This window comes from Etheostoma spectabile, chromosome 1 (genome assembly GCF_008692095.1).
Source record: "Etheostoma spectabile isolate EspeVRDwgs_2016 chromosome 1, UIUC_Espe_1.0, whole genome shotgun sequence".
NCBI lineage: Eukaryota > Metazoa > Chordata > Actinopteri > Perciformes > Percidae > Etheostoma > Etheostoma spectabile.
The window spans coordinates 15,267,402-15,279,062 of record NC_045733.1 but is presented as its reverse complement, the minus strand read 5'-3'; the positions used below and the strand labels follow the sequence as shown (position 1 = coordinate 15,279,062).

Below are 11,661 nucleotides of genomic sequence, written 5' to 3'. Positions count from 1 at the left end.
TTCCATATTTTCTTGGCTTCTTTATGCAAATAAATACACATTTTTACCTGGGGTTCCCAAACTTTTGAGCCCCACTGTATGTGTGTGTTGGCGTCCATGAGTGTGTTTGAGTCAGTGTTCAAGGGATAGGTTTCTGGCGCTACATCCGTGCTGTTGCTGTGTAACTGTGCCATTGTCAGCTCAGAGGAGTGAATCGGGTGAGTAATCGACTGTATCCCACAGTCAAACTTGTTCTCACTCACCTCAGCACGTGGAATTGAAGCCCCTCATTGTTTCCCACCAATTACGCAACGTCATGGAAACTCTTATATTTGCATACATTGCAGTCAAACCTGTTAAAACATAAAGAAAGAAATGCAACATCTCCACAAAGGCTTTTTTTAAGAGCAAATGAACGATACTAATACACTACCTTTTCAATTCCCCCAGACATCCTTTACTCTTTCATGGGCCACCTACTTGTTAGCGCGGCACCCTCATATACAGGAGCAAATCTTTGCGGAAGTGACAAGGACCCTGGGACCTGGCACAGTTGCCACAGCAGACGATGTCCCTCGTCTGCCTCTCATCAGAGGGCTGGTCAAAGAGACACTCAGGTACAGACTGCATGTATATTTATACTCCCTGAGCTTTTTCTTAACTAGCTGTTAATGTCTCCTGTTTCTTTTTGTTCGCTCTCACTTGCAATGTCTTAAACCACTGCAAGCAATAGTTTAATAACCTTTAAAAGGTAGGGCATGACTTTTTTTACATGAGTATCTTTGTCCATTATCTTTCTCTGTGGGGTGCCTTCACTTATCCAGTTAGACTTACACTTTGTAAGAAAATGAGTACATTTTACTGTTGAGTAACAGTCTTTGTGCACCCCTGTCTGGGAGCAGGTTTTTTTCCAGTTCTCCCAGGCAACGGACGATCTACCCAAGTGACTTGATGGTGGGGCGGATACTTCTATCCCAAAGGGGTAAGACTGATAGAGACATAATGATGTGAGTGCTCGTCTGTGTGTCATGTGTTAGAAAAGGCATGACCATGAAAGGTCAGACAAAACATTACAGTGGGACCAGTTTAATATATCCAGCGTTCTCATACACAAGCTGCTTTCATTACATTTTTTTGTTTTTCTTACTTAGATTCAGTTGGCCCTTTTGTCACTACTCAAATCTTGTGGAGAGAGAACTTTCCTGATGCTTCGACTTCAGACCCATCGCTGGATACGGAAAGATTCCCAGATCGTGTCGACAACTTTGGCTCGATTCCCTTGGCTACGGCATCAGGAGCTGCACGGCAGAGAATAGCCAGTTGGGATGCATCTACTCTCACAGAGGTAGGGAATTAATGAATTAGCTGTACACAATATATCTACTTATGTAAATTAATAAAGTTTTTATAATTGTGTCATGCATACAACTTTGCCAGGACAGAATGGGCTTAAAAGACACCATAAATTCATATAAGCCATATCCAGAACAACTTTCCCAATCAGATCTTCATACCTTCTTGCTGACATTTACAATATAATACTGGATCACTCAAAGTAAATACTGTACATTTACATTAAATAGTCAATATTGCCGTCTATCAGGCTTCAGAGACAATGTTTACAAACTTAAACAATAAATTTAAAAAAATCAATTTAAGGGTATGGTCGAAACCTTTAAAAAGAAAGAAATTATATTTCCAAATTCTTCCAAATGAATTAGGTCACACAATCCCTGAATATTTTTGAATCTGCCAACCTCAATGGCCAAGGAAGCATACCAGCTCCCTGCTGTGTGCTACTAGGATCTTCGGACTTCTAGATAAACACACTGATAAATGCATTCATAGACAATGATCTCATAAAATCTGATTTGTGTATGGTTGTTCTTTTTGCCCTTGTGCAGCTCATTCAAAAGTTCCACATTGGCGTTTCTCCGCTTACTACTGATGTCAGGCCAAAACCCACGCCTGCTCTGCCTGGCTGCCCCCATCCACTCTGGCGTTGGTGTCCTTCTGCAGGGAAAACTAGACTCAGACTCCTCTCCATAAGGTCTACTCTACTTTGTTTTTAAAATGCTGATTCTTTCTTAGTTTTTTTTATTTAGTTTTTTTAAATACACTACCTTTTACTGCTAGATTGTAGATACCAAGCTGAGACCGAGGTTTTACTCAGGCAAGAAATGTGTCTCACCTTTTCCTGTTCGTTAGTAAGGAGCACTTTTATCCAACATGTTAAATTTAAGGCAGATCGGACTATGTAAAGTTAAGTTAAGTGGTGGTCCAATCACTGCAGAACAAATTCTTGCCTAGGTCTAGTTTTTGTGTATTTCCGAGTATCCCTAGCCCCTCAAAAATACGATTGTGCAGCAGAAAAATAATAATCTTAAAAAAAAATAGTTTCCTTGCACTCTCAGTGATGAATAGTTTGTATGCATTGCTGCATTTCATTCAGAAAAAAAAACAGAATTTACTTTTGTAAATGTGAACTTTTGAAAACTGATTCATCATATAGAACTGTTTTTGTTCTGAAATGCAGACAGCATAAAAAACTCTTGTAATCGTTGTACAGTAATTACAACTGAAGAGACGTGTTATAACAGATAAATTATACTGGTCAAAAACCTTTCCAAAAAAACAACAGCATGAGGACAGCTCCAAAACAAGTCTGTGATGTTTAATGATGAAGTCCACAAAAAAGCAAGAACATATCTGCAGATTCTGCTGTCTGCTGAATTCAATTCACTTTAAACTAATTCATTACAGTTTTTTTTTGAAGAAGTCCCACAAAGGGAAATTACAAGGCAAGTGCAAGCATGCAATATGAAAAACTCAATGATATTTGCTAATTGTTAAATTAATGTATGCACTGTTTAATTCATTGTATAATAATGATAAAACTGTTGGACAGCTAGCGAGTATGTGCCATATGTTTTATACAGTCTATGGTGTCCTCCCGCCCTCAAATGATCCTGTATTCGTTGTGGGGTCTGACTGGCTAAGTAGTAAAAAAAAAAAAAGCCTTGCCATTCCGCTACAACACATACACACACAAAAACACACACACACCACACCACACACACACCACACAACACACACACACACACACACACGACAACACGACAACGCCACATATGACCTCACATTATACATATATATATAGATTAGAGAAATTGTAACATAATGCAGGTTGTTCAGGCACTAAATCTGTCAAGTACTGCTTTTTTGAGAGAGGAGGCTGTTCTTTTATTGGCTAATACCTAATATGATTAAAATATTGATTAATATTGATATTGACACAAATTAGTCTACATCAGATGAGGAGACTACCAGACAGAAAAAAGAAGCACATGTAATATCTTACCACTCTGATGGAGTTTGCTAATTTTTTGGACCCATACAAGGATGTTTTTAATGAGTAGTTTTTCAACTCTTAGGATCATAAAAATGTTTTGCGGTCTATTATGACAGAGATACTATACTCAATATTAAATTAAAACACACTGAAGCTTTGGATCTAATTAAGTTTGTGAGGTGTTATGTTGAACAACCTGGTAATCCATGAATTTAGCTCTTGTAGGAATGCCAACGTCATGCTCCGCCCACAAGCCTAAAATAAATAAAATGATGAACTGTTATGCAAATGCATTTTTTGGTGGGGATACTGACCCCTAAAAACCTTTTCAATTGTTGTAATAAATGTATACTGGATGTAAGTTAATAAAATCTATAAATAAACTGACTGTTGCAAGTTGGACTAATGATTGACAGCTGACATAAATAACTCATTAACTCAGACAAATACCTACTTATTGCAGCAGTGGTTGGATGGATTTGATACCCCTGCTGATTTAACATGGTAAAAACAGTCTTTTGTTGTAAGAGGAGAATTCAGATATTATTTAGTGTGGTTCTATTTAAGGCTTTTGTCATGAGGCAAAATAATGTAGCCTAAAGGTTTGAGCTAAAATGTCTTAATTTGGGGGCTTTCCAAGTAAATATTGATTGATATGACTGCGATCAAATCAACATACAGTGTATACTTCTGCCACGGGGTCCCACCCCTCAAAATATACTGCCACCCTCTGGCTACCAATGAATATTTTTCTAGATACGCCCCTGCAAAAACGTGGTACCTACAATTGCTTCATGACTGAGAACCAAATTAGAGGTTAAGCTGAGGAGCTTAAATTGCTGATTCAGTATTTAGACAGAGTTGTGTAATTTTCTGGAGATAGCAGTAATCTTTGCAGTACATTAGTTGCAAGGCAGATCTCCAAAGCCGCACGAACAATGTCAGCATGCTTAAAACGCATCTGTAATTACCAGCAGGTAATTAACAACTGACCTCAACGTCCCACCATTGGGAAGAGAATGATCTATTATGGAGACAATAAAAATAAATAACGTCTTTAAACTATCTACTAGACATAACTGGAAAGTGCCTGTGCTGCATCATGAAAATCTTGCACACAAACTAAAGCATTTTGCTGTCCAGCAGTTCCTGGAATTTTAAGTTATTACACTAGCTGCCTTCATGGACTTGCAACATGTACTAGAGAGTCTACTGTGGAGAGTTGTGTGTGTTTTGAATCTTATCAGTGGGTGTTGAAGTGGATTTTGTGCGTGTGTGTGTTTGTGTGTGTGTGTGTGGACGTGTTTCTGAGAGTGTGTGCCTGCATGTGTGTGCCGAGGTCCCTTTGTAGTCCATTTATCCCAAATCTAACACACTGCAGTTGTAAAATTCAGGTGTGTTTTCACAAATTCTCCGATCTGTAATTTTACAACGTACCGAAATATTTCCATTTTCAGCTGGCAGGTTTTGCCAGCAACACGTGGTGAAGTGCCATCTGAAAGTTGTGACTGTGCTTGGGAGAGAGATACAGAGAAACAGCAGCAATCGTTTCTCAACCTGTTACTTGTTAACCCCATACTTACTCAAATCTTTTCTGTGCCATCTGACATATACTGCAGTGCAGTTTGTATGGAGCATAAAACATTCTGTTATAATACTGTGTGTGCAACCTCTGTGATGTGTGATGTTAGTGAGGCAACACCAGCTGGAACCAGAGACCACTCAACACACAGCACTGAATCTGGGCTGTATAGAACCATTAGTGGAGTGAGTGATAACTGTGGCACTCTCTAGCCATGTGGGTGTGATTTTAACACAATAACAAACTCGCAGATCATCTACTACACAAGAGAGGGGAGGAGTTTATGGTTCGACAATAGGAATACCCCCTGATCTTATATTTTGGTTCTTCCAGTAGTTTTAGGTGGTTTGGGCAGTGCATTTTTCTGCATCACAGATGATGTAGCTACAGAATCAACTATAAAAGTAATTGGATGCCCTGCTACGGGTAATGTCAATTCTGGTAAATTCATATACAGTAGCTTGTCTCAGTGTCATACATTGCAAATGTAGCAGAGGTGTACTTTGAACTTTTATCTTAACTTTCTGCAAACGTAGCAGGTGGATGTGTACTTTGTACTTTAACCTTGGCTTCTACCTATTAATAGCAGAAGTAACTTTATTACATGTCAGCTGCAACATTTGACTCACCCTGTCCTGTGTGTGAGTGTGTTGATTTTTAGCAGGATAGTTGACTTGGGTCCATTCCTCCACCTTTGGCCCTCAGTTCAACTTCAGAAAAAGCTTACCTTGATACAACCGTTTTTGGCTTGTCAACAGTCTTTGCACCAGTTCTGGCCTGGTGTGCACCATAGAGTAGCCTATATAGCTGGTTATTTACAGACACGTGACAGGATCATTGCATTTGCAGAAATCTGCTGGTTTTAGACTTTGACTTGATCAAATAGATTGTTTGCGAGCACGGAAACACAGAAAAGTATAAATATAATGGCAATCCTGAATAATTTTGGTACAGCATGCTGGAAGAATATGCAAGGCTATCGGCTAAATAAGCACATGTTCGTCGTTTTACGCGCTTTGCACAAGTCAACAGCAAGAAATGAAGTTGGGATTTCTGCGGATGGAGAAAAGGCCATGCCTGAAAGATTGATTACACCGGTGGATGTCGGCAAGAAAACCAGAATCAAGTCCCTAAAGGAGATGCCAGGACCCAGTGCCCTATCCAACTTAATTGAGTTCTTCTGGAGAGACGGGTTCAGCAGAATTCATGAAATTCAGGTATGGTGTCTGTGTAGGCTATACCTTTCTTGATACTTAATCCAAATTTGCCACCAATGTGTTACGGTTCCCAGGAATTGTTACCTCGATGGCAGATATATGACCTGTCTTAAGCAGGTGAAACAAAAACAATCAAGAAACAGCAATGTATCTTTCCCAGATTTCTTCTTTCAGTTTGTTTTATTAACAACTCAAAATCATTTATGCTAAACATGATATTTCTTTTCTACACATTCTGGTAATTTCATATAGCCTGTCTTAGTGATTTCATATAGCCTGTCTTAGTGATTATATATTGCAAATGTAGTGGAGATGTACTTTGTACTTTAACCTTAACTTTCTGCAAATGCAGGTGGATGTGTACTTTGTACCTTTTTGTATTATTTATGTGTTGTATTTCTTTTCTACACATTTCAGTTCTACGTCTGCTGTTACTTGAGTCTATCACATCACTGAGCACACAGCTTTCATAAAACACACATTTTACTCTAGTCCTGTGATAAGCATGTTTTTCTTATTGTTTTACAATCAATTTATATCATTGGCTACTAAAAAAACTGTTTTTGTTACAATATATAACTGATAAAAAACACCACTTTTCAAAGTTAGTGTCATTTCAGAGTTGTCTGTAACACTTTATTTTAAGGTGCTTGTAATAAGCAGCATAACTTATAAGAAAATTCTTAATGTTTATAGACATCTCATGCAAATCAATAAAATGTTTATTAACATTAATAAGACTTAATGAGTTTTAAAAATAGTATAAACCGCTTGTATTATCGGCTTGTAAAATATTTTTGAGCAATTATTAGAAACTTGTTAACAGTTTATAGACATCAATGTTAATAAGCTGTTTAATAATATTAATCAGATCATAGGAGGTTTATGTTATTTTCTTATGAAGGCTTATTAACTCTTTATTATGCACTTATTAACCAGTAACAATGCTCCTTTGCACCTACTGGAACTAAAGTGGGAACAGTGTCTTATTAAGATTAGTCAGTATTTATAGGCTAAGAAATAATTAATAGAAGAATGATGTGGAAAAGCACAAAATCACACTCTAAGCCCTCTTTGTTGAAAAATGTATAATTTGTTTTTACATTTACTAACTCATATTTCATAACTTTGTACGCAGCATAAAAAAACTAAATGTACATTTCATTTATAATATAGTGAGGATAAGTCAATACCTTATCATGGTTTAATGTGGAACATTAAAATGCCATATAAAAAGGGTCATACAATTTATTTGACGTGTTGGATAAAAGTATCAGCTAAATAACATAAATGTAAATTGTTGTTAAAATACCATGTTTTGATGTATGGTAAATTATTAATTTTATTGTAATCCAAGTATATCCTTTTTTATTGGTTAAAGGCTACATTGTAAAGTATAGTAAATTAAGAAATAAGGTAGTTTTGTTAAACAGAGAGATTATTACCCTGCACTGTTTGTGTGAGGGTATGAGATGCAGCCACAGCCTCTTAAGCCAATTACACCTGAGCGGGCGATTCCTTTCCAAACCCACTTTATCCTCCCTGCCTCAAGTGTGGTCATGTGGCCTCTGCTCAGGGACTTTTGACAACTACAATGCATTACATTTTGATTTGATAAAGAAAAGAAAATGTCAGTCTGTGTAGTTCTACTTTTATCTTAATTGTTTTCAAGAGAAATACACGTGACTACTAATTTATTTGTGTCACTACTGCTTAATAGATGGCGCACAGGAAGAAGTATGGCAAAATATTCAAATCCCGTTTTGGGCCCCAGCTGGTGGTCTCAGTGGCAGACCGTGACCTGGTGGCTGAGGTGCTGAGGGCCGAGGGTGTGGCCCCTCAGAGAGCCAACATGGAGTCCTGGAAGGAGTACAGAGACATGAGAGGCCGTTCCACTGGCCTCATCTCAGCGTGAGTCTCCCTTCAAACTTTGAGATTTTGTCTCTAGAAAGATCCCTATAAACTGAATGACTTTGGGGATTGACAGGATAATCACCGTAGTTTCTAAATGTGTTGATAGGGACAGCAAAAAAACTTAGTGTCTGGGCTACATTTTTAAGCTTAGCTTATTTTCCACTGGCCTCATCTCAGCGTGAGTTTCCCTTCAAACTTTGATAATCTGAGTCTGGACATAGACTTCCTGAAATGAATGACTTTGTGGGTCGACAGGATAACAGTCTATAATATAGACTATGTAGATATAGACTTTATATCGACAATGGGATTGATCCATTGCCTGATGTCTCTCATTTTCGGCCAGATGTCCCTCAGCTGTCGCTTTCTTTGTGTTGGAATTCTGAACTCCATTCAATTAAGGAAACATCCTACAAGCTAGAACCAAAAATCTGATTATATTTACTTTTTTTGAGTAAGATTCTCATCACACACTTGACAGCCCTTTCAATTCCAGACGTGGCCTCCCAACGTACACATTCCCCCAAAACAAGTTCCTTCCTGAGGCTATTTTGCAGAAGCCCCATACCTGTGTCAGACACTAAGATGAAGAGAAGCCACCAAAGGTGATTGTGATTGGTTTAAAGAGATGCCAATAAACCAGAGCACAGTTTTCTCCTATCCAGTAAAGTTGTGGGGACTAGCCCAACCCTTCCTCCTCAGCGCTGTGGAGATAGGTCTGGCAATGCAGGACTTACAGGATAATAATAAGGCAATTTTCTCGGTAACACTTAACTTGAAGAAATCTACATTAGGGTGACATGACACTGTTATGCCACAGTCATGACACAGGAACCCGGAAGCGTTATGTCATAAACATTTATGACTTCTTTATAATGTTTATGACACATTCATGAATGTGTTATGTCACTCTTATGTGTATACCTTCAGGTAAAGTGTACCCATTTTCCCTATAAGTATTTGAATATCTTTCATAAAAATGTACCTTGTTTCTTATGTCCTGTTTTCCAGTGAGGGAGAAGATTGGCTAAAGATGCGGAGCGTGCTCAGGCAGCTTGTCATGCGTCCCCGTGATGTAGCAGTCTTCTCTGATGATGTGAACCAAGTGGTAGATGACCTCATCAAGAGAGTTTCTATTCTGCGCACCCAGGAGTCTGACGGAGCAACTGTTCTCAATGTGAATGACCTCTTCTTCAAATATGCCATGGAAGGTTTGTAAAGACAGAGTCACAATTCAATGCCATCAGGTACGCAAGATGAGGCGATAGCAGAGAAGAAAACAGCAAACCATGTCATTATATCTTCTCAAAATTAGATTGACCACATTGTGATTGACCTGTTACATTCCAGTTATACTTACATTTAGGAGCAAGTGATGGAAAGGAATAATTTCTGCTTTCCAACTGGATAATTGAACTGCTGTCTACCTCTTCCTTGACTTTGCCTTGTCTCCAGGTGTGGCGGTCATTTTGTATGAGTCCCGACTTGGCTGTTTGGAAAATGAGATTCCCCAGGAAACCCAAGACTACATCGGTGCCCTGCACCTCATGTTCAGCTCCTTCAAGACAACCATGTATGCCGGGGCGATCCCCAAGTGGCTCCGACCGGTCATCCCCAAACCATGGGAGGAGTTCTGTTTCTCCTGGGATGGCCTCTTCAAATTCAGTAAGTGATGTAATTCTTTACCACAGAGTGCACATAAAAACTTTTTAGTATGCTTTTATGTTCCAGTGAACTACCTGCCTGGAGTAACTACAATTCTTTTAAAAACCAAAAGGATGGATATTTGAGTTGGGTATGGCTGCACCCTGGAGATCCCGTCTCTTGCCATCTTGGCTGCTTGCTGTCCGTGAGCTTTGGCTTTTCAAAATAAATGCTCCATCTGGTCGTCTATGTTTTCATACGTTGGTGTTTTCGATGTTTTTAAACGAAATAGTAATACAATCCTGCTAATGAATACAATTATTTTTTCAGCAGATGTCTTAGTTACAAAACGATGGAACTAGAAAAGCAGCTTTGTGTTTTTATGTATGGGTGGGATTTATTCAGTTTGGGAAATAGCATGGTCTCTACAAAGCCACAGCTCAAAATGTCTGGCTGACTAAACAGGGAGGGACACCTGCTATGGGGGGCCGACATGGAGCTACATGGAAAAGTATTCACCAAACAAGCTGTTTGAATTTGTGAATTTTGCTGTTTTCATGAATACAAAAGTTAAATGACCCTCCACCCTAGACTAAAACAAGTTGGATGACCCTCCCATCAACAAAGAATAAAAAGACATGACCCTCCTCTATTTTCCTCCGGTGGTCCATTCCATAAATACCAAACAGTTCCTTACAACTGAGAAGGGTCTTGTGTCAACCAGGCTAGAGATAAGCTTTACAACTTCTGAAAGAAATACATGTATTGCTCTCTATCGTACAATTTTCACAATCCGGACATTCATGTCCAAATGAAGGAAGATGTGTGTCGTTTGCAGGCATGTTACTATGGAAGCAAACAGTCTTACAGATTTGGCAAACAATAGAAACTAATGTTAACTGAGAACAGAACAACCATTTTTAGACACAAGTAGACAGTACTAGTTTTGTCACAAACACGCACACACGCCTAACGCACAAACACACACATACACATACACACACAGTGTAATTTCCGATTTTTAAAATAATAGCATCATAACAGGAAATTCAGTTAAGTCTGGCTTTTCTAAATAAAAGCCCCGGTGGTCAGTTTTTGTTAATAGGATTCTAGAGATGGATCTGGTTTTAAGCATAAAAGTCCCAGAAAGTAAAGGCATCTCATCAAGGGACTATTGTTATTGTGTCATGTCAATGTCATTGACACAGGAAACTATGGATGAACCTAGTTTTTCCAAAATAAAGTGCTTTCACTTTAACTCTTGTCAGGGCTTGGACCTTAGCCCAACAAGACAAATAAAAAAACCTTGACTAACACTTGATCTTATTTAAGTCCTTGCTCTGAACTCACATCGGAACTTCTTTCATTGCTTACACTATCCTTCATCCTTTTCCCACATTCTCAACTATTCATACTGCTTCAGCTACGTTTTCTTGCATTTTCAACTGTGTTTCAACTCCATTTAAACCTTAAAATGTTACACATCTTTCATCCAGTAAGAGTTTTCTCCAACTTTTAAATCCCATATAAACTCTTTGAAAATATTCAATGCTTTATTTTTCTTCATAAATTGCATTCTCTAGTTATATATATATATATAGGTTCTGATGTGTAAACATATTTGATAATGCTTTCTCTGCGGGTTTTTAAAAAATAGAAAACAGTACAGCTAAGTTCTGATTAAGCATTTGAAAAAAAAAAAATTCTGAATAGTCTGATGTCAATACAGAGGAACATTGATTGCATATAAATGTCTAAGATGTGCTGTAGGATTGTGTGAGTATGGGGTCCCTCTGTTACACAACCTATTCCTTTTTCCACTTCCTTCACTAACCTCCTTTACCCTTTCCACCTTTCTATTCATCCCACCTTCTCTGTCTGATCCCAGGCAGTATTCACGTTGATAAGAGGCTCACAGAGATTAAGGCCCAGCTGGAGCGGGGAGAGGAGGTGAAGGGGGGACTGCTCACACA

The 11,661-nt window shown here is 38.5% G+C and overlaps 2 protein-coding genes across 2 annotated transcripts in view; both read left to right on the top strand.

Annotated features, from left to right (window-relative positions):
* Positions 1 to 946, top strand: part of LOC116671237 (cytochrome P450 27C1-like) — a 41,267-nt gene extending 40,321 nt beyond the window's left edge. The window contains 2 exon segments of the mRNA XM_032502371.1: positions 430 to 597; positions 884 to 946. Of these exon segments, the coding sequence (XP_032358262.1) occupies positions 430 to 597; positions 884 to 931 (216 nt within the window). The 3' untranslated portion in view covers positions 932 to 946.
* Positions 947 to 5,732: 4,786 nt separating this feature from the next.
* The window catches only part of cyp27c1 (cytochrome P450, family 27, subfamily C, polypeptide 1), a 12,715-nt gene continuing 6,786 nt past the window's right edge, over positions 5,733 to 11,661 (top strand). The window contains exons 1-5 of the mRNA XM_032501432.1: positions 5,733 to 6,130; positions 7,851 to 8,041; positions 9,056 to 9,255; positions 9,500 to 9,709; positions 11,577 to 11,661. The exon at positions 11,577 to 11,661 is cut by the window's right edge and continues 79 nt beyond it. Coding sequence (XP_032357323.1) covers positions 5,840 to 6,130; positions 7,851 to 8,041; positions 9,056 to 9,255; positions 9,500 to 9,709; positions 11,577 to 11,661 — 977 coding nt within the window. The 5' untranslated portion in view covers positions 5,733 to 5,839. The remainder of the gene's footprint in view (positions 6,131 to 7,850; positions 8,042 to 9,055; positions 9,256 to 9,499; positions 9,710 to 11,576) is intronic.